This window comes from Corvus hawaiiensis, chromosome 4 (genome assembly GCF_020740725.1).
Source record: "Corvus hawaiiensis isolate bCorHaw1 chromosome 4, bCorHaw1.pri.cur, whole genome shotgun sequence".
In the NCBI taxonomy this organism is placed as follows: Eukaryota; Metazoa; Chordata; class Aves; order Passeriformes; family Corvidae; genus Corvus; species Corvus hawaiiensis.
The window spans coordinates 41,234,861-41,258,786 of record NC_063216.1 but is presented as its reverse complement, the minus strand read 5'-3'; the positions used below and the strand labels follow the sequence as shown (position 1 = coordinate 41,258,786).

Genomic DNA, 23,926 nt, shown 5'->3' with positions numbered 1-23,926 from the left:
AGCAGCCTTTATGCCTCAGTTTCCTCAAATCTACAGTAATAATAAATAGAAGGGGTGATCTCATTTATGTCTGGAAAGCATGTTGAGCTGATCCAGTTAAAGACACTGACAAAGTGTCATGCATTATTATTGTGTTAAGCTGACTGCACTTCTGAAACCCATCTGACATTTCCCACTTGGCATTGATTGTGCTCAGTAACATTTCTGCATTAGTTTTACAGAGGATGCTTTATATCACTGCCTGAAGTGTATTACATGATTTATGGTTAAACATTTTCTAAAAAGGCAGTAACCTGTGAGATCCTCTCTCTTTTTCACTTCATTAAGCTACCGCATTACCAAGTGTTATGCTTCATTACGGATCCTGCCAAGCAGCTCTACTGTTCTCCTTACAGCTACATGTGAAGTATCGAGGTGAAGTTCATAACTATATTTGGGTATCAGGGTTGATTTCCTCTACTCCGTTGAAGGTTAGCATGACGAGCAGTTGAGGAATGCTGGGGGAAACCGCCGTTAACATGAGCAGCCTGTGCCCGGGCTCGGATTGTCCTGCTGAATCCCGTTCCGTGTTGCGAGCAGTTCAATCACCAGGCTTGGCAGGGGGCTCGGACCACACAAACACAGCGTCAGGTCTGCTCCGTTATCGCGCTGCTGAGCCCGGTGCTCTGCCTGGCAGGTACCAGCGGCTGTCCCGGCCGCTGCCAGCACTCACATCCAGCGCTGCAGCGGAACCCTCCCGGTCAGACGTGCCTGTAAAGCAGGGTGGTAGGAGAGGAAGCCTGGGGAGGAAATGAGTAAGTCAGCAACCCGGCCCAGTGTGTGGCTGTAGCGCAGGGTTACTGGAGCAGTGAAGAGGGGAGGAAGTGTTGCAACAACTAACTCTCATGTCTGTGTTTCTCTCTGAAACAGCCTCATTATAGAAAAATCCAACATAAGAGGATTTTGGGGAAACACTGCTGCACAATTAATGCAAGATGTCATGATCTATTGCTAGTTCTAAGAGGGGGAGCATGCACAGCTCCTCCTTAGAGCTACTCTGCATCCAGTGGAAGGGGAGCTCTCATAAAAGGCAGACTTGCATGAAGTTACTGATTTTTTATCTTCTGTTCTGAGTTTTCTCCTTTGATAGCTGAGTATTGTGAATGATGCACACTGGAGCTTTACATTTTCCCAAGGATTTAAAGATAAAACTTACAAGATGCATTGATACTTAAAAGCTGTGAAGGGGGGAGTCTATTTCTCATTATATTTACATCAGAGAATTTAATGTAAAAAGATTATAGTGGCATGTGTGCATTCTTGCAATTTCATGTGTCTACCTACATGCTTTTCATTTTTTACAAGACTCCTGACCAATTGGGTCCCCAGAAGAATGAGATGAATGAGAAAGGCATCCTATGGGGAAGGGGGGAAACAGAAGCAAGTGGTATTTCCTCAGAAAGAGAGGAAATAAAATGGGACATTCCGTTGCCAATTGGGTGTTGGTTTGCTATATTGTCTCCATCAATAAATCTTTGCCTTCCTGATGTTTTTAGAATACATCTGAAGTGAAAAGACTCCTTTTTTAACACCACCTCCTCCCAGTACTGTTTTTGTACCATTGCATGACTATCAAATGCTGACCATCAGAAAAAATGTGGTATGGTGTGGATAATCAGCCTTTGCTTACAAAACACTGTTTGCATTCTTTATGCTTATCACTTTTAAATTAATGAGAAAAGAGAATTATGAAGGGGGTGGATGGATTGGTGAAGTCCATTCTTTGAATACTAGACACTTGTAAAGCAGCTGCTGTACTGAAATGTCCTTGTCTGCTTGGTGGGAGGATAGTTCAAATTGTAGTCAGAATTAGGACTGATACACCCGATTATGTGAGGGTGTGACAAATGAAAAAGGAAATGCCTGGTATTTTTATTTGTAATATGAAACTAACCTAAAATAATACTAGTGGTATTAAATTTTGTATGTTCCAGTGGATCAGTTTCATTGGAATACAGAAAATAGTTCTGCTTGTATTAATAGAGAGTATTTTTGAAACATTACTTTAAAAGAATGACTGAAGTTGAAATAGTAGTAGTAGGGAATATATGATGATATGGGTGTGGTATGTCTTTTATCATCATGGTTTCATATTATTTTAAATATGTGTTCATACAATCTTTATAGAGACCCCACATTTCACTCTATATGATTATACAGTTGAAGAAACACTTTCTTAGCTACAGTTTGCTTTAAAATAAAACATTTTAATGGAGCCTTTTATGTTATTCAGCTGTAATAGGGAAAAAAGAATATGAAATCAGTGAAAACACAGGGGACTCAAGTGGACTTCTGAGTGTAGCAGGGAGATGAAGGGCCCCATTTAACAGTAGCATCCTTTGACTATGGGAGGGTGAATCCACTTCCACAGTTTAATTCTGTGGAGTTATTTAAAGTTCTAAAGCTATCAAGAAAGCTGTGGCAAATCAACTGGTGATCCACCTGCAAGAATATGGGAAGAAATAGAGTAGACCAAACAAGTTTTATTTTTCTCTCTTTCAATAAAGAGGTTGAAAATCTGTGGCAAAGGTACTCAGGTAGCGAAGGAGTCCTTAGCAGGTGAACATGGACTAAGTAGTGATACTTTTGTAGGGTGAAAAGCAGATGGCAGTTCTCTGGGTTAGGCTCTGGGCTGGGAATTGCATCTGTTTTCCCACCCTGGCTCTGCCACAGATTTCCTTGATGAAATAAGCAAGTAAATGGCTTTGGCCTCTGTTTCTCTCTTCACAAAATGGGATTCTGACCCCTTCCTCTCCCAAGGGTCTATGAGGTTAGATAAAAGGATGTTTATAAAGTAAGTTGTTTTTTTTTTTTATGAAAAAGGTGCAGTTTCAACATTTTCAAACAATATTCTCAGCAGAGAACAACTCTTAGTTATTTTATTTACTCACATGGTGGTGCTGTAATTCATATGTGCTTTCTCTCAGTGGTATCATCCCACGACAGTGGGAGGTTTGGGAGGTTCTATACAAGTCCTGTTTTCTGGAGTGAGGAAAGAGGTCACAGACACCCTGCAAAAGGGAGCCAGGGTTGGCTGCCAAGGGCCACGGATACCCTCCTGCTGTGTGACACCCCCTGCCAATCTCCATTAGCATGGGCTCCCTCTTCTTGCTGGGACACCCCAGTACGGTGTGAGAAGCTCTTGGGGGGCACTCTCCTTCAGTGTAAAGGGGAAGGTGTCTATTCCTTTTCTCCCGCCTTAAGTGAACCTGGTTCTGCTTGTGTGTGTGCTGGGGGTGTTACCAAATACTCTGTGTACATATGCACCTTATGAAATGCCTTCCACCTCTCTCTTCACGCTCCTCTCCTCCCTTATTTTGGAGGATGTCATTCAGCTGGTCCTTTTCAACCTTTTGTTGATAACTGCCATTTTTTGTTGCTAAGTGTTTGGTGCTGCTCAATCTCACCATTTCCCAATCCTCTTTAGGCAAAGAAAGGGCACAGCATATTTCCAGAATATATATACTCTAATCCCAGTGATACTGTGCATCTGGTGCTCTCAGTCTCCTCTGTGCACATTAAAGCACTTTGAAGTGCAGGCAAGGGGGCAAACGACCTGTCCCTGGGCAGTGGAACACAGTGATTACTGCATAAGTGTTACAGAGGCATCACTGGGCGCAGGAACACCAGCAACATCCCAATTAATCCTTAGCCAAACACAGGCACATGTCTCTGCTATCACTTTCTCTTAGACAGCCCCAGAGTATGAACATTGTTGGCGGGGCATGCATGGAGGTAGAAGTGTGGTGGGAGGTGGAATTGTGGTAGATGTGATTGATTTATGACAGGAGTTTCCTTTACAGTCATAAGGGGAATTTTGCTCGGTCACAGCAAGTTTGAACCCTCATGAAACAGCCTGAATCATTTGAAGCTAAAATAAAACAGAGGATGGCAGGGGGAGGGGCATGGCCGTTAGGGGGGGAAAAAAAAAAGTCAAAAAACACATTAAAATTGTTTCCCTTGGTGCTGACTTCTTAAATGGGAATGTGTTCCAGAATAGTTCTGCTATGTAAGCCAACATTTGTTTTAAGACTTTTTATTGTCTTTTTTCCTCTCTTCCCCTTCTTCCCCTTGCCCTCCTGCTCTGCTCTGCAGATTTACACTGACTGGGCTAACCACTACCTAGCAAAATCTGGCCACAAGCGGTTGATCAAGGATTTGCAACAGGACATTGCGGATGGAGTTCTGCTAGCAGAAATCATCCAGATCATCGGTAAGACCAGGGCTGAGGGAAGCACTGCGAGCTAACTCCTTGCATGGGGGAATATATAATTCAAGCTGAATGTATTTAACAATAAGATGAACCCTGAATAATACAATTTGACTGGGTCCATATGTCTCTGATATGTGTGGTTCATCCTTGTCTTAATTAAAAAATATGTTTATGTGAGCATGTTTGGAAGTTGCTGTTTAACCATACTTTAAATGGCCAGAACTGTATCTTACACACTTTGAATTGTCAGAAATGAATGCTCCATTAAACCATATGTCTCCCATGTGTGCATTTTGTTAGCTGGAGTGGCTCATACTTTCTGGGATTCCTTGAAACTGTATCCTGACCCTGCAAAGACAATTGTGGAAGATTTCATGTCAGCAGTTATTTTGCAGGGGCTGAAGAATTAGCAGCGACCTCCTTCGCACTTCCCCCTTTGCATGATTTGGCATATGGAAGCAACTGCTGCTAACAAGAGTGTTGTTACTGTATGACTGAGCTGTACTTAGAAAGGAGCTCTCTGTCAACAAAACCCTCTGCATTTTATTGCTGTGCCTTTTCTGCTTTTTTTCGGATTTTTTTTTCCTGTTTTGATTTTTAGGTTTCTGGGTTTGGTTTTTTTCTTTCCTTTTCTTTTTTTTTCTTTTGACCAGGGGTTGGAAAGGAAAGTTTTATCTCATTGTTTACTTTTGCTTTTCCCCTCACTGTTTTTGTTTAGCAAATGAAAAGGTTGAAGATATCAATGGCTGTCCACGGAGCCAGTCTCAAATGGTAAGAATAAAATACATTTTTAGTTTGTGTTGGCACCGCTGCACCTTCCTAAAATGCTTTTTAATATGGATTTATATAAAATATGAATATTCTGTCCCAATTTTACCATAAAGTTCTAATTCTTGTACAGTGTTCCTGATACTTTTTTCCACACATTCTTAGTGTTTTTCACTTTGTTTCTGTGCTAACTTTGGATCTTGAGATAACTTGACAGCAAAATTTCATCACTTCTAATTAATCCAGAACTGCCTTATCAGACCTGTTCTTCTGATGATCCAAATAATTTCATTTAGCTTCATTTTAAGGGCAGTAAATCCAAGAATAAATTATTAAGTGGAGTCTTTGTGTCTGGAAAACTGGTTTGATGAACAACACTTGCCAAATTGTTTTTAAATATAAATAGCCTTTTGGATTGTCCACTGTGAAGTCCAGCTAGATGAACTGACTCCAAGACTTTCAGAAATAGCACTTTAGTCATATAGCTCTCTGAGCTATAGCTGGCAGCTGTCTAAAGACTTTTTAATACTCTCAGACAAGAAGCATTTAGTGACTGTGATTCATATGGAGTCTTATTAATCTTCTACTGTGTTTGTGGCTAGTCAACTACCACATAAGATGATACCTCCTTAGAAGACTGTGAAAGTGACAGACACAAAATCTGAGCCTCAGTAAAATCACCATACATTTATTGAATCATTTGCAATTCAAGTCATACTTTCCCATGCTGAGGTCTTTGCCTTTCTGTTCGCATTCAAATAATATATAAATAAGGTGCATGGTTGTGTAGCTGGCAAGGATTTTGCAGTATAGTGATTTGGATGAGCTTGCATAATAGCAAACTGCTGAAACTGGGTTTAAAAATGGAAACAAAATAGAAAAGAAAATGCATTTGTTCAGTGCATTTTTTAATGGTGGAAGGTGCAGCTTTTCTTTGCAAAGTGTCAAGAGTTAAGGGGAAAGTTCTTGAGTACTAGTGAAGTTAATAATGGGGTCTTTTGGTTCTTACTGTTCAAAAAATGTGCAGGTTTAGAATAAGATTTTCTCTGACTTTCAGACTTTTTGAAACAGTCAATAGAAAGAATGTACATAATTTCCTTAATAATAGTTATTATTTTACTTACTCATATTACAGCAGCACCTAGTGGCTCTGGCTGAGAACTTTGGGAACTCCAGCGTGGAACTCTAATATTACACTCACAGATCAAGAGATAATCACTCTCTACTTTAATCACGTTAAAACTTGCCATTCCAGACAGGCAAGACAAACAAGGAGAGACAAAAGCACAGTAAAGTGGTGTGATTTCCCAAGGTTATGTAAGTGGTTAGTGGCCATCGAGGATTGCTTAGGGACCCACCGCTCGTTGTCTATTGAGCTTTATTGCCATGAGAGAAGGACAAGCTGCAGAGAGAACTATTCACTCTAGCAATATTTGTATCTCCAAAACAACACTGGTGTATGTCCTCTGTTGCACTTCTATGTGGCATAGGGATTCTGGATTTCATCTCTGGCTTCATGCAGCTATGGGGAAAACATGGTCAGTGCATGCCCATGCTGCAGCAGTACTTGTGGCTCTCTTTTGTGTTCATCTTTCTCCTCCCATAAGCCCATCTCTCAGCTCAGCCAGGCCAAAGAATTTGTCCCAGGTGCTCTGGGTCTCAAACCAGGTGCTTTGAAAACTCCTGTGCCTAGTCATACATCAGTGTTTGCACGGCGACTAAAGTGTCGCATTTAGCCACTTTAACTTCATAATAATATCTGTATTTATCCTTCTTTTGATACAATCTCTTTACTGAATTGCTTTTTCCCTACAGACTGATCAAATCATTTTCTTGTCTTTTCACATACTGGTTCTGTACTGCTGATTTCTAAAATGAGTTAGGAAATTTAAAATGAAGTTAAAGTAGTTCAAGCGTGTCAGTTTTTCTTTCAGAGCATCTCAGAGACTCCAGGTTTTGAACCTGCTCTCCATTTGTTTCCTTTGGGCTGTGCACTGGTCTAACCTAACCAAAGACACAATTTTACCAGATTTTCAGGTAATTTTCCTTGGCAGTGCTCAATTTTGCTAGCCCACTCAGTTAATGGTAGGGCTATTCTCTTCTCCTTATAGCAGTGGACTCTGAAGGTGTTTGTAATATGCAGGGGAAAAAATATAACAGTGGTTGAAGCTAGTTTGCATGTTGTATGTTTGACATACACTAGTATGTAGCAATATGTCCTGTTAGAATTTGCCAGAACACCAGCCATCAAACCAGCAACAGTCAAAATATTCCAATAACATTTGTTAGCCATTCGTTCACCGCTTTCGTTTTAAAATTTTTAGTTAATAAACCTCAAGAATCCCACTACCCTCTTCTTGCACATATGTTTTCGTAATCCTTGCTCTCATAACTTGCAATTAAGGGGAAATGTTCTCTCTATTAATCTGCCATTTGATACCCTTTCCAGAAGGCCATTGATACCCATTTTCAGGAGGTCTAAGATATTTTATTAGTTTTAAAAAAGCTAGGGAGCACTGACATGGATTGTCTGCTGCTGGAAATACTTGATATTCTCTGTGGATGAAATTGATAGTGGTTCATAATTAATCACTCCCAATATTCCCAAGTTCTGTTCCACTCACAATTTGGTTTTCCTCTTGCCAATGGCATCATCTTTCAAGTGATTTTTGAGGCATCTCAATTCAGCTGTTGCCTTAGATTGTAAACATATTTTAATGTTTATTTTAAATGTATATAAAATGCTTGGGGTTTAGTTTTTCTTTAGTTCTATTGCAATGTGTTGCACTCTATGCTCATTTTGGCATTGATATATAAAATACTTGCAGACAAGGTGAATTGGCTCCATAGGTCCAAGTTCATAAAAATTAAAACCTGTTAAACGCAGCAGCACCCAGTTTCTGCATAGTTACCTTTACCAGGATTCTCGTGGCTTTCATTATGCTCACCCATTTGATGTTGAACACAGAACTTGAGAACCTGAGATGTACTGGGGGAAAAAGTATTTCATATTCTAATCTCAGAAGCTTTAAATAAATGAAATTTGTAAGAGAATTAGAGAGGTTTACTTGTTTGCTGGGTAAGTCTACTGTGGTGTAAAGATTTTGGTATTTCTAAGGAATTGTTATCATAAATATAATAAGGATTTAAACCTATGTGTATTACAACATATGTTGTCTGTCCACAGTGTCATGTAGAGTATTGCCTATTTTTTCTTTACAGCTATTCTTTCAAGGAGCAATATGGCATTTCATCTATTTTTTCATCATCTCTTTGAATCCCTTCAGTGGAAAACAATGCCACAATAATTTTTATAGTTTCCTTGTATGAATTATTCCATAAGTCTATCAATTAAGGACATTTCATATCACCTTTATTTAGAAAATAATGGGATTTCAAGGGTTTACCTTTTGGTAAAATCTGAAGCTAATTCCTTTCTGCCTCTTTATAACCCATTTGCTTCTTTAATTTCTGTTCCAAGTTCCCCCATCATTAGGAAAAGCAGGATAGAGTCCTGGGTAGAAAATATCTTACAAAGCTTTTATCTAATTGTTCAAAGAGAAAGCATTTAGAGTGGTTTTTTTTCCTCCTGAACAAATTATAAATATAATGGAAAATCTCCAGTGTTTTGGCTTTTAACACATCACATCAGGCATACAGTAAGCATACAGAGCATACCAATTCAATCCAATCCATCCTGGGGTAGTTGGAGAAAATGCAAGAGAATCAAAAGGTGTTGGACTGAAAATCTTTTAATGGTGACATTTGCAGTGTTGTCACTAGCAAATTTTACAAACATCATTTTTCTATTCTTTCCTCATGAAGTTTACAGTGCTGTCAGCAGTATAAACAGTAAAATAAATTCAAAGTTGACAAAAATTTTTTCTTTACTGCTCTTCAAGTTGATTTTTTCCTTCAGAGACTGATGCTGCCTTAATAGGTTTTTTTTCTTAGAATTAGCTCTTGCTACTTCCCACAAGAACTGTTTCTGCCAATACACATCTAAGTACAAAAGCATCCTTGATTTTTCTTGGTAGCAGGGGTTTTCTCATAGTTATGATAAGGCTGGAAAGACCTTTCTTATTAAAGAGTCTCCTGGTGTTGTATGCATTTCATGAAGACTATTTTTTATTTTGTCAATCTGATCTTTGGCACACTTTTCTACCAATTTATACAACCAAAGGTATGTGTCAAAGGTAATTTTTATGGTTTATAATACAAATACGCTGTGGTCCCAGCAGCCAGGACCCAGCACACGGCAGTGAGCTATTTCTTTTCATCAGCATTGTTATTGAAGTTTTCCTTCAGATACTTCCCCACCTCAGCTGGATTCTGAATTCGTTCAGGGGGGGAGTTCCAGGCTACTGGGTCAGAAAACTGCTTCAGGATCTGGCCTGTGTCCTCCCATACCCCACACCACTTAGGATTTTCCTCAACTGGGGCAGGTGTCTGGGCAACCCCTCTGGAAATCAGCCCTTGTTTTAGGCAAGCTGGAGACTACATAGAGGAACCCTGCTAGGTAACATAACAAGAAGGTGGTATCTTTGACATCCAGGGGAAACTGGACACTTTCAAATGTTACGTGTCAGATCTGAAGGGGAAGAAGGAGATGAAGGGCTGGGAATTATCATCCCCTGCTTTTCCCCTAACAAACTGTGTGTAATTGCTAATACATTACAAAAGAAAACTACCGAGGCCAGAATGGAAAAACAACATAACATACACATTCTCAACGGTTTCCATTACTTAGCCAAACTTCGAGAGATCACTAACACCAGGAATATTAAAATGGCAGTCCTGATTCTTACTCCTGACTTACAAAAGGTATAAGCCAGGGACCTGACTGCCTATAGCTGTGGACATGTATTTATTGCTAGGTTCCACAGAAGAATTATTAAATCAAACAGCATGGTGATGACTTACTGCTGCACCTCAATACAAAAGTGATTCAAAGCAAAATGTTTTGGTTTCTTTGCACTTTCACGTGCCCCTTAAATAAAAATACAGGTCTTGTTCATCCTGGAAATCAGGGAGTTGAGAAGAGGTGTTGGAGCTGTAGAACATTGCCAAATTGATAAGAATCTTTAGTAAAAAGCTTTAGTTATCAACGCTACCACTAATTTTGTGTGAGCAGCAGTGTATCTGATAAAAGTGGGAATTGGTGTGACTATGTTTAGAACTAATAAGATAATTTCTACAACATAGTACTTTATTTCGTTAATAATGCCTTTAAAAAGATGCTAATAAATTAAAAATGTTTTGTAAAAAAGAGAGAAGAATGCCAAAAATGTTGCTTTATTCTATGAGACTGAAGAAAAGTTGTGTACATTAACAAGAGGAAGGCAGAGTAGGTCAATCAGTCGCTGCTTAACAAGGGAGCTTTTTCGGTGAGAGAGAAAGTTGAAGTGTGTGAAGCCTAAAGATGAAGTAGGACAAAGTTACCATGTATACTGGTAGACATTGCTTTGTAACTTACTGGGCTAGATGTGCTCTGTAGTGTTCTTGTAGTCCCACAGAAGCCCATGGGGAGCTCCATCTCTACTTCTTTGCTTGGGTTTTTCTCTGGAGGAGGACAAGGTTGCAAGAAAATGGGGTGCATGCAGATCTCTTCTTAACAGGGAGTCAGCCTGTGGACAGGACAAATAGGTGGAAACTACAACTGCTGAATGTGCCACATGTGTCCTTCAGACTTCCTCTGACATGGGTGTGCTGGGCAGACACTGTGGAGCAGCATCCATCCGTGTCCAGCAACGTCAATATCCAAGCATGATGTTCTGTGTCTAAAAATTATTTGTGAAAAACTGGGTAATTGTGTATAAAGTAAACATTGAGAGTTCTACTAAGGTTCATGAATTCCTTGTGAAAATGTGTGTGGTATGGTTGTGTGTAGCTCTTTGAGGAATGGGAAGCCTGAAAATATCATTCCTGTGTTCACTGTCAAGTGGGCCCACATGTGACCTCTCCCTGCCTGCACAGTCTTGAACTGTGTAAGAATCTCCGGCTTTGCTGGTGCAGTTGTTGGTGAGTTTGGCTGTATGGATTCAAGATACACTTTCTGTGCTTTGGAGCAGCTCCAGGTGAGCCTTCCACACAAGTGTGACAGATTGAAATATATACAGAAATTCAGCTGGGTGAAGAAATATGGTCTCTTGGGAAACTGGGAGTTCAATCTGAGTTTTGAAAACTAATCCCAGCTCCTTTAATGTGCAGGCCAGTTTCTTCCTCCAGTGACACCTATATGACCCCTTTTGACATCTGTATGACCCCCTTTTTTTTAAATTCGGACCATATTGTCCACACTTTCGTGCAGCCTCACGCCATCTTGTTGTCCAGCTGGGAATTTCATGAGGACATTTTGCCCTCATTGTAGATGAGCCTGTCCCCAAATGTTAGCAAGCTCCTGACAATTGCATTTCTTCCTTGGACTTCTTAAGTGGCGGCAGAAGCATCATACTCCCCATTCCCTGGGAAAATTGGGTCATGGTAATATGCATCTTATATATTCTTCGGTGTCCCACCTCACAAACACTTACTGGTTAATTACACATTTCTGAATCCAGCTCTTGCGGTTTGGCAGAATAAAGTCTTGTGCAATTAGGTTTTGGGGAGAACTGGGGGTAAAATACACATTAGAGCCACACTGGTAACAAATACTTCTTTTCACCATCTCTTCTCTCCTACCTTGCAACACTGGCAGCTCCAGGTGGAAGTGTGGACAAGGCTGACACAGCTCCATTATGAAAGGATATAAGCGGGTAATTTTCTGTGAGGGAAATGGCACTCCTCAATCTGATTCAGATTTCCCATTTTTTGATTGCACTTTCAAATAGGCCCGTATCTATTTTTACTTAACTAGCTGTGCTTTGTGAGTTTCTTCACTAGGTAGGTGATTTACATTCAACTTTTAACCTTTCTGGGATTCCCAGAACCCAAGGGCCTGATACTGTCATAGCCAGGAGCATGTCCTAACTAGCCTTCTGAAGATGCTTTCTTGGACAAGTACTCTCATTTCCTAGGTAGGTTCAGGGTGTGATCTTCCTTTTAAGAACCAATCCCATTCCCACATCCTTCTCCAGTGACTGCCCTCAGCTGTTTGAGGGAAGGCTTTCTTGGACGTGTTTGACACATCCAGACACTTGCAATCCACTATTCAGCATACAATGTACTAGATGGCTTCAAAGCATTTGTAATTTGTTTGGCATTCAGTGAGTGTTGAAGCCAACTATCATTGAAGTCTCCCATATTTAAAACTCTCGAATCATGAATGATGACTGCAGGACAAAATTTTAGAAGCTGAACTTCAGGACTGTAGTTTCCTTCTTTGTTTTAGACATTTAGGAAAACAAAAACCAAAGCCATTTTATAAACTCATACACCTTGCTCATGCCTTTTTTTATGTAATTCTCTGTGCCATAGAAATTTAAGATTTCTCTGGCTAAAAGCAATGCATGTAGATATATCTACAGTGAAAATATGCACATATATTGAAGTTTGTTTTTTTTTTTTTTGCAGATGATATTAACTTGACATTATGACTAGACTAAAAATGAAAATGAGAATATCAAGACTATAGACGTGTAACCTCAAAAGAAAAAAGATAAAGGGAATAATGAGGGTCTATCTAAGTATACATTTTGGGAATAATTGTGAATATATGAATGGAGAGAATAAAGAAAGGAAAGAGAACAATTTCTGTAAGGGCAAGGTTAAAGGTGTTAAGGGTGGTTGAATCTCAAGGATGTAGATGTTTGAATTCTTGTTTCAAGTTTTGCTGAAAAGAGATTATTAATGTTATTAACACAGCCAATTTGAGTAAGATGAGAGGCAAACTGGTTTAGTATAGAACTGGAAGAGGAGGAAATCCAACTGCTTCTGTGAACAAACCCTAAAATTTCCAGAAACTCAAGAAATTTAAGAGAAAATATAGATGGGATGACAGTTGGACAGACAGTTGCCTTTTTGTGGTAGACCAAGCATATTTTCACTCTGAGAGAACAAGGAAGCTGAGGAAAGGATGGAAGAACTGCTGCAAGTGTGAGATTAGTAAAGAATAAAGAATGGAAGACTTCATTCATCCTGCCTAAGAATGTTACTGTCTTAGGAAGGAAGGGGAGGAGAAGGCAACAAAATCATCTCTTTTTTGATATGGTTTGATTCTAGTTTGCTTGTTGTGAGACCTCTTTATTCTGCACTGAAACAAGCAATTCTCTTTACATTTAGAACATTAAATTTGAGAACATTAAAAGGACCGCAAGATTTATAACAATCTTTCTTCACAGAACAGCTCAGAGTTACTCACTATTATCAGGCACTGATATACATATTCCCCTGAGTCACTCACATTTGACTGTCTGAAGTCATAAAAGAAAATGGCACAGGAACACATCCTGAGTGTTATTTTACTAGGCTAGAAGTACATTATTCATGAAGTATAAATTGTGCATTGTTATTAGCCTTTTTGTTTACGCTTACAAATCCTTTGTGTTATTACTGTGTAGAATCATATGAGAATAACTCATCTAGATGTTAATGAAATAATCATGTCTTGAAAAGTACATATATTGTGATGAATACTTATACAGACTCCATGAAATCTACTGAGTCATTAGGTTAGGGTTGGGTTTGCTTGGTTAGGACTGGAATTAGGGTTATGCACACTTTGCTTCTGTAGACCAAGACTACCAAACACTAAAAGATCTTTTTATTCCTTAAAGTCAACTGTTTTCCCTCACACACTGCTTTCCTTCTCCCTCTCCTCCCTGCAATTCTTTGCAACTCGCCTCCCTTCAATCTCTATCTGGAATATACCACTCATGCCACTGAGATATGACCATCTCACCCATCTGTCTCTTCTCCCCATCCCTCAACTGTATTTGTCAGGAGCGTCAATTGATCAAAACTTGAGTTAAACTGTATTGGGAGGACATGCAGAGATTAAATGCTGCAGTGTGCTTGAAAACTAATGGGTGATGTACAGTGTGAAGTATTTATTGTTTGAAGAGATGCAGTTTACAGTCACTCCATTTCACCCATCTGTAATTAGCTTTCCATGCTCTTCTATTTTTAGTTGGGTTTTCTGTGGTGGGGTTCCCTCCCGCCCCCAGAAATGTCATGTGAACATTCCCTGAAGTTTTGGAATTGAACTAATATATATTAGCAATACACATGCTTACACAAAGAGGTGAGGAATAAATGGCCTTGAAACCTCCATTAATAGCAATGCACTGAAAAGTCATAACATAAACATGCGGTTAAAATATATACCCAAAAATTGACTATGACATTCATTCTAGAAAGCACCTGTGGTTATAAGACATTAACAGATTTTTCCCAGACAGCAGCAGCAGATTACAGTAAATATGTGTGCTTTATGATGGTGTATTTTTATCATCTTCTATAGGGAGAGTATGTTATAAATACTAGGAATGTCTAGAATGTTTACTGGATTTAAAAATAGAGAAGAAAGTGCATGATATTTTGCTGAACAGCAAAAAGGCATATTTAAGCTGAACAAGAAAATAAACAATGTATCTGAAGTGGTTTTATTTTACAGTATAACCAAACAAGGCTTTCTGGTAATGCTGAGATTTTGTCAGCTTTCTAGATTTTTTCAAATGTCTGATTATTTTGGAACTGTGGCAAAATGCCAGGTTTTTTTAGTTACAGTTGGGGACTTCTATTTAAAGATTTTCTAACCACTCCCACTTCTGCTTAGACTTTTGTAATTTTGAGTGCTGTATGTTATTTAGAAAAGGTTATTGTTCTGTGTCTGTTGAGTTTCCTTGGAGAGGTAGACTTTTCACAAAAGAACATTTCTTAACGCTGAGGTGAAGTCCCCAGGCCTTTCACTCATCCTTCTTCCTGAAATAATCTGCCACTGCCTCTCTTGACAATGGAGAATTCTGCAGCTTCAGTAACAGCAAGTCTCTTGAGAAACGATGCGCACGTGTGTTTTGGTGTTTGCCTCACACACATGGTCATGAATATGTGTCAAGTACCTTGTGCTGTTTTCTTTGAAATCTCAATGATTCTACACACTTCCAAAGGTATTTAAGCCACTCTCCCTCTCATGTGTGAAGGAAAGTTTGTGGGAGCTTTCAAATTCTTGGAATTTTTGTATTACCTGGGCATCTGTGAGAGCATGAGGTGGCCACTCTTCTACAGATTTGCCAGAACTACTATCTCTGTTCCTTAGAGTGAGTCCAGATTAAGTTTAGAAAAGATCTACTAGACAGATTTTGAGAATTAAGCATCAACATCTGCAAACAATAAATGAGGGCACACACCAAGTGTGAGTATCATCAGCTTTCACTTGGTTGGGCTGGGAAATGCAACTACTGGCAAGATGTTTTAATGGAGATACAGGAACTGTGCAATGGTCCATAAAATGCTGTCTGTGGTGTAATGTGTAAAGCAGCAGAGGGTGCCAGAAATCAACAAGTTGTGGCTTCCATTGTAATTAAAGGAACTAGCAATGTTAGGGTGGGAATGGCTTGCATTGTGAGTTTAGCTGCAGAAGGGAAGAAAGAAGACACCTTTTTGTAATTTTAAACACTTACTTATGTTTAAAATTATAGTAAACACTGTCCAACAAATGATCAAGCTTTTGGAGGTATGGTGTGGTGCATTATGCCTAGGTGACTGTGCTGGTCACTGAATCATCTTTTAGCCGCTGTACATACCTGGTATTTAAAAGCTTGGCCTTAAAGCAAAGAGACTGCAAGACATGAGAATAATAAAGTAACGCGGAATGTCTTAGCAATCTAGTGTGTTAATTACAGACTAATGTGGCAACAAAAACTATCCTGTCTTTCCAAATTTAAAATGATGATGTACATTAAAAAGCCTTGACAACCTCCCCCACTCTCCTGTTAGAAAGTAAAATAACAAAAATTTGTTGCATCAAAAAAATTCGAGTTTTTTTGGCAGTACTGCATTACTTCCAGAATATAATACAATTACAGTGTTAGAAAAGGAAGAGAAAGAATGAAAGTAGGTGCATACTGAAACGACTGTGATCTGTCCAGATGTATTTTCTCACTCTGCCCTTGATCTTTGCTGGAACAGAAGCTGCCTACATCTGCTGCAGCTTAGTGTTAGCCTGTTTCATGGAAAGAATGCCAAAACTGCTTGATTTTACAGTGTCTTTTACATATTCACCATTTTGGAGTTCCTTGACTTTTATGCACACTGACCTGCCTAACCTTGTGCTTTTATTTGGCTATAATTATATTCAAAGAACAAACTCCTCTTTGAACCCTGCTGCAAATCCCTTCCACTTACAGCCTCTCCCCAGTGTGCTGTTGCTGGCACACATGAATAGCACACAGCAGTGGTCCATCAGGTCAATATTGCCTCTCTGAGAATGACAATGTGAGGGGTGGCTTAAAAAGAACAATTGACCCTGGCATTTTTATTCCTTCATTCTCCTCCTTTTACCCCAATGTCTAAAGTTGCTGTGTTAGGGAGTTAGAATGGACTTCTTTGCCTGCGCTTCCAGTGTATATTTATGCACTAGTGTTGCAATCACCATATATTCCATGAAATGTCAAAATGAAACATGCTGTGTTTGTCAGGAAAAGTCTCGTGTCCCTCATGATCATGTGCACAGCCATGGGACCAGATGGAGAGTAGTCATGGTTTTTTCACTCATTGAAATAATGGCTCCACCAGCCTTCTCCTGCTGTCAAGTGCCACTCTGAAGTGGCACCAGATAGCATGAGGCACCTGAAATTGTGTTAGTAAAGATTTTGACAAACTTTGAACTGGACTTAAATACCAGTGTTAGCTCTAAATATAAACTCTGTTACACCTGGTGACCCTATTATAGGCAATGCTGTTAAGGTAGAGATGGGTAAATTGGCTTAAATTAACTTTAGAACAAGTATCACAAAGACTGCTCATTTCAACAGCATTAACTAATCCCTTTTCATGTAAAGGCTTTTGATCAAGTTAATTAAAATATTAACACAATCTCCTGATTTTATTTTTTTTATGTAACTTGTCTGTTTAAATCCACTATGACCTGAAATTTAATACATGAATAGTTAGAATACAGTACAACCATTTTTGTTTAAGCAGAAATAAATAGTATAAATAGAAATACAGTAATCCATTTGGCAGCTCTCTGATGTGTCTCTCACTTATTTAAAACACTTCTAGTCTGAGCAGTCTGCTGACCATATGATCAATAGATGACCACATGACATAAATCAGAGCTATACTTATTTAAAGTTGAACTTATTTTAAGTTGGCCCAGTGTCTGGATTGTATTGGTCTGGGCAGGGTTCATTTTCAGTGTCTGTCCAAGATACTTTTTTTATGTTGTTGGGACTAGGTTATATTCAATCTCACAAACTGATCACAAATATTTTTTGCCTTTTTGATAGTTTATATCAGCTTAAAAAATTTGTTTACCTATGCAGTTCCTAGCAACTCTTTCAGGTGGCATCTGGACCAGCACCAAAACTGCAAAGTTCTGAACAGTGAATCTGAACAGTCTTCCTGAAAGAGAAATATACTTGTATTTTAGCTTGTAGCTTTGGCAGTCTTTAATTCTATAACAATTAGATTATAATTTGTTTAGGCTTGTATTGTCAGCTAATTAGAACCTTGTTTGAATTATTCATACCTCTTAATTCTTCAATGTTTTTTTGGAATTACCATGGGAATGTACGAATGGCATTTCCCTCTAGGGGAAAAAAACACCACAAGAATTTCCCTTGGTTTCCACACTTGAGAAATGAGACCTATTTGCATGTAATAGTTAATATTTTTTTATTGTTATTTTTCATAAATAGTAGTTCATGGAGTTAGATAGGCTTCTGTATTCTAACTGCACACATAACTAACTAGCCAGCATCCCAGCCTTGTGAACTGTTTCGCCTGTCACACAGATTTTCTCAGTAATTCCTCCCAATAACAACTTTAAATTAGGTGTTTGCTGTTTTTCTTCTGCTAAGAGCTCTTACTTAGTTCATGGGCAGATCAGCAGTAACACTCCAGGGTAAACATATGTGCAAGGGTGTTTTCACAGTTCTTGTATATATAAAGCTTCTATTTGGATTTCTTGGCATAAACAGTTTCGAAAGATTTATATTGTTGCATTGTATGAATTAATGTATTTGAAGATATGTGCCCCCTCTAAAGGCCCTCTAAAATACTTTTTTTTTTCAATAATACTGGCAGTATTTTGGAACTTTAAAACACTTGGATAACTTTAAAAAATTGTTTCCTCCTACACTTTACACTTCATTGGCTACAACTGGAAGTGATGGGACAACAAGAATTAAGTGCTTGTTAAGACTTCATTTTATAGGCTTGAGAACTTCTGATGTTTCTCTTACAGCATTTGGCTGAGAAGTCAAGAAAAAAAATCTGATCCTGTTGAGCTGACAAGCAGATATCCCACTGCCTTCTGTGGTTCCAGGTGCTTTTATTTTCCTTGACCGAGAATCTAAACACGAGATCTTGTGAAAGTGTGAAAAATTCTTACCACAGTTAGGAGAAAGGGGCAGAGATAGGCAAGCATGAAAGCTGTTTAGAAGCATGGTATGAAAATATGTACAGCAGGGCCTCATATTCCTATGTATATTATGCTAAACATGGTTTAAAATGCAATGATCAGGTACACTAGCGAAAGTGAAAGCCTGAGTATGAGTCTCATGTGTTATCCCTGTGGGTTTTAAAGACATCTGGTTTAATCTGAGTGGTTTTACTAACCTGTGATGTCAATTCATCATCAGGTTTTTTTGTCTTTTTCTTTAGGGCTTGGATCAATTTGAGTAAGTAATATGAAAACTAAACATAAAGGAAAACCAGTAACTTATGTTCTCCCATGCATATATCTTCCCAAGGACTTTATGTTCCAGCTGGAGGACCAGCCACGTAACTTTAGTCCTACAGAAAACTCTGGGCTGTGCTTTTAGACGTTGCTAATAACAAGTACTTTTACCACTTTTCTTTTGATGAGCTCAATGTTCTAGAAATACTGTATGTTCTATAAATACTATATGTTCTATAAATTCTATAAATATTCCCAGGGTAATATGAAAAATATATCTAATTAAAAAAGCCTTACAATGTTTATAAAATCAAAAGGCCAGATGGATAGGAGCAAACTGTTAGTGTCTCTCCTGCACAATCTGTAACATTATGACTTCTGCTGGAGTCAGGAGGGAGGGTTCAGAAAGCACGAAGTGCATCTGGCTGGATTCCAGTTGCAAAGTTCAAGAGATGAAGTGAAATGCCTCATAGTTTACCTGTTTACTTATTTTTTAAAGGATTCATTCTGTCACTGGTTGTACTGCCCTTATTTCTAAAAGCTGCTTTTTTGAGTGAGCTAAATGAAGTTGCTATGCACTAAGTAGTGGCGAAGGAGAGAACTGGAATTCTTTCAAAGGTTTAATTAAGTCTAGTAAATGAAGACTCTGTTGTAGACTCTCTCTTGACCTAATGGAGAGAACCTCCTCTGTTTTAAAGAAGCGTGCATTTTCACATTGCCCTCCAATTTTCAGAAGTTGCCAAGTTCCATAAATATTTAGACACTGGTACCTTGCTGACTCAGAAGTGTTGCATAAGTAAAAAAAAAGATTGTAGAAAGGCTCATTGGAGTGGAGCATTGCTTTAAGAAACACTGTGCTTAAACAGAGTTCTTTTTATCATTGCCTTAAAAAAGAGTCCTCCCAGGGTAGTGTTTATCTTCAATTTTGCGTTCTTAGTGCATGTATAAGGCTCTTTCATGGTGGTGGTGGCCTCTGGCCTGTGGAGAAGAGAGTCCTGAAGTAGCAAGTTACTTTCAGACACTGGAAGAGAATTTTTCCATTCTGCTGTGCAGCCATATTAGCTTTCTAAGAAATTTGTGCAACATATTTGAATACATCCATGGTTGAGTTCCAACCCAGCACTATATTCCAATCAAAATTCCAAAACTTTCTTCTCACAATTTCTATTACAGTAGCACAAAAGTATTTCAGAAATTACCATTGCTGTATTTTGTGCTTTACGTCTGCTGCAGAGACTACTCTATAAAAATGGGAGAGCAAATGCAGACAAGACAAGAAACAGAAGAGTGAGTAGGAAAGGAAGACGAGAAGCAGGCTCACATCATTATATAGATGATCAGTGCAAAATTTTGCAGTTTCCTCTTATGTGGTGGAAGGTTTTTGGTGTTTGTGGATGGAGCATTTTTTGGTTTTATATGAAAATGACCAACAGATGTTTCTAATGATCTGTTTGGCCATCTAAAAATTATGATTAGGATTTTTTTTTTATTTAGAATAACTAAATTATTCATTAACTTGCTGATGTGTACAGACAGAAACAAACAAACAAACAAACAGTTTTCTGTATATGCCATTACAGAAATAATCTCACATTCACTCTAAGGTTTCCAAGCACCAAGTGAGGGGCTAGGTGAAAAATTTGCAACACCAATTGTTGCTTTTGCGTTCCTGACAGGACTGATAGTAATTCATACCAGAAGGGATCCAATTCCCACTGTACCATTTTCTTAAAAACAATACACACCCGAGCTCATGCTTTGACCTCAGCAGTGACCTCATACATTCTTTTATCGGCAGGTCAGTACATATGTCTGTTAAATTCTCCAAGTACTTGAGAAGTTAATTTGTTTTCACATTTCTGGGTTTACTGGTCATATTTCGTGTTTGGACTGCATGTTGGAAGAATTTCATGTGCGTGTTCCTTAATATCTGTTGGAAAAGGAAGTGGAAGCTATTTCAGTTTTAAATAAGATTGTCATATTTTCCTCAAAAAATAACTAATAATTAAATAATTCCAGCATCATTTCCTAAAAATTTTTGCCTGGGAGGCCTTCTACATACCAGTAGTTATTATTCTCTAAGGTAAAATTCTCCCCAAATGCCTCCAGTAAATCAGTTTTTAATTTGCATGTATGGTCTCTTATTGCAAAGTCAATGCTTAGTGTGGAACAGTTTTCTGGAATGAAGCTACATGGTTCACTGATACATAATTTTTATTAAATGCTCCTTGAATTATTCTGTTGCAAATAATGAGGAGTTTGCTACAAAAGAGTTAAACCGAACGTGTCTGCGTGTCAGTGTGTTCTGTTTAACCTCCTAATGTGTCATAATTTTGATAGAAATGTGGAATGTGCCTTAATCTGGGCCACGTGCAACAGCAAGTCAGCAGAATGCACTAAATATCTCCCAGCAGGACTCTTAACACCTGTTTTATCTGGATGGGTTTTCTAATTTACACCACCCATGGAAAGTTGACATTACCTTCCAGTGTAGTCACAAAAAGTTATTCCAATAGGCTGCCGTGGTAGGAGCTTATGGGAAATAAATTACCAGAAAATAAATAACATGATTTTTGAGAGCTTGTTTATCTCCTGATTTTCCCTTTCTTCAAATTTCCCCATTTCTACAAGGGAAGCTGAGGATTCAGGGAAAATTTCACTCAGTCTCAGTATTCTGTGGCCAGGGGAACTGTGCAACATGCAGCCTGCCATATGAGCACTTTCCACAGAAACTGCAAATTTAAAACTAAAGAGCTTCCTCAGAAGATTCATTATAAGTTTTGCATTACTCTGGGCCACATTTCTTCCCACTGCATTTACTTTCAGATTTGGAAGAATTTGTGTGTATTTTCTGCCCTTCAAAGTGTCCTTATTCTGTAGTATTAGTAAAAAATAGGTTTTTTTAAATTACACAATAATACTTTGTACACTTTCTTCACAAGGAACCTTGATGGAAATATACAACTTTTAGACAATCTTACTCAAAATTAAGAATCTGTAATTAATTTAGTATGAACACATTTATATGTTGACAAGGACATACAGCTTTGAATATTCAAGAGACAAGAAAGCAGATCACTTTATTTCAGTTGTGTCAAACTAGTTTAATCTGCACTATATATATATAGTGCATATATAAAAAAACCCAACTTGCTTGTTATAGTTCAATTATAATACTTGCAAAATGAGCCCATATATTTCACATTGTTCCCTTTGAAACCCTACTCTTTAATTTAAAAAAGGACCCTCCCTTTTAGAATACCTAGGAATCAGCTATTGTGGATAACATACAACAGTGTAGTGAAAATAGTATGACAGCTTTGCAAGTAAAATTTCATGACAACTTTTCACAGAAAGCAGGTAAATCAACAGCAGTGTCAAATGGAGTGGAGCACGTGGGATAGAAGGTGCTTCCTATTATGATTAAGGTTACTGATTGGTACTTTTACAAATAATTGAAATAAATCTTACCATATGTTATAACAAATAAATCATAATTGCTTACTTTTTATGGATTAGATACATTTTACCCTACAGGACATGTACAACTATGAAAGCATTAGGGATAGTTTACATTTTAATTGTATTACCAGTTGCATATTTTTCTAAAGAGATGAGCAGAAGTTCAGATGTGCTGAACATCTGTCTTACAGTGAAGAACAGGGGACTGTGACTACTGAATATTGTTTAAGTGATCATTTAAGAATCACCTAGAATCCCAAACAATGTTGAATGTGTGGCATTTGAAGAATGGATAGGCAGGAGGACTGAGTAATCCATTTTGGTATCCCAATTTTAATCTGGATGGTGCTTTTAACCTCTTCACTTGGACCTCTTTAGAGTAAGTCAGCTATCAAAAATGGATTTCTGCACCAAATCCTCAGCCTTAGAAAATCAGAGTGCATATCGATATGTATAAAGCAAGTATGCTTGTAAGTATAGTAGCAGGCAGTATATTCAGTTATCACTGAAATGGAGCAAGTTCTTGACTTGTTTGATGTTTATTTTTTGGTGAAGGAAATATTTGACATATGCCCATTTGTACCTAGTGAAAAAAGCTAAATGTCCACCTCCCTGGTTTATGAAGCCTGGTTTTGTTAAATAATCTGAATGATAAAACTGAGGATAAAAACATGACACTATAGACCAGCAAGCATTATCTATTAGTATCTCTATCTTGTAACTTTTTAGCTCTTTGTTTTAAGGACTGGCAGAACATAAATACAAACTCATGAAACCAGCTGGGAGGAAAACCCATAAGGAACAAAATTACAAAGCAAACCGAAAATCTGGGTTTTTCCCATGCGACAAGTGAGTTGTCAACAGGTCACGATGTGTGCAATGGATGAGCCATTTAAGAACAGAAAGTGAAATAAACTTGTCCTTTTAAATCTCCAAGAACACCTTTGGGCGTAGCAGGTTGTGAAATATAATATGTTTGGTCAAAGAATAGTCTGTTTATGTAGTGTGTGTGTGTGAGGATTTACCATTAACTTGTGAGAGTGTACATGACCAATTCTCTTACTGGTCTTAGACAAGGGAAAATTAGAGTTTAGGCCATTTCCACCTTGAAATGCGCTTCAGTTTCTCCCAGAGCATTCTATATAGCTAAATCTATATGGAAAGTTTAGTTCTCTTACCAGCTCCAGCATGTGCATCAAAAATGCTTTTATTCACTCATGAAGACATCTTGGTTGCTTGCCTGAACCTCTGATCTTTTTAGAGCCTGCAGTTAAGATCAGATCACTGGCACTTCATCTACTATTAAGTAAGCAGCCAGAACTTAAAAGCTGGTATGTCTCCTTACATGACTGATTCCTGTTAAATTCAGACAAATAGTATCTGTTTTTACATTCTTTAAATTTTAATAATGTTATGCAACATGTGAATTGTAAATATTTAGCGTCCAGGTTGCTACCTGTAAGGCCTGAATTTTATTTGCTCTTGATTGTACTAGTGCTACAGAACTTGAAAGAGAAGGAGCTGTGTAACAGCAATAATATGTTTTCTAATTCTGCATTCATTTAAATCCTCCACAAATTGTATTAGTGATGAATATCCATGCAAGAGGAAGATTCAAATGCATGTCTCTAAACTCAAGCTAATACTCTGGAGACATTTAG

The 23,926-nt window shown here is 38.2% G+C and overlaps 1 protein-coding gene across 9 annotated transcripts in view; it reads left to right on the top strand.

The window, feature by feature from the left end:
• The window catches only part of NAV3 (neuron navigator 3), a 531,757-nt gene that overhangs the window by 342,604 nt on the left and 165,227 nt on the right, over window positions 1–23,926 (top strand). For all 9 annotated transcript variants that reach the window (XM_048300218.1, XM_048300219.1, XM_048300217.1 and 6 more), the window contains 2 exons: window positions 4,135–4,252; window positions 4,971–5,023. In XM_048300218.1, the coding sequence (XP_048156175.1) occupies window positions 4,135–4,252; window positions 4,971–5,023 (171 nt within the window). The remainder of the gene's footprint in view (window positions 1–4,134; window positions 4,253–4,970; window positions 5,024–23,926) is intronic.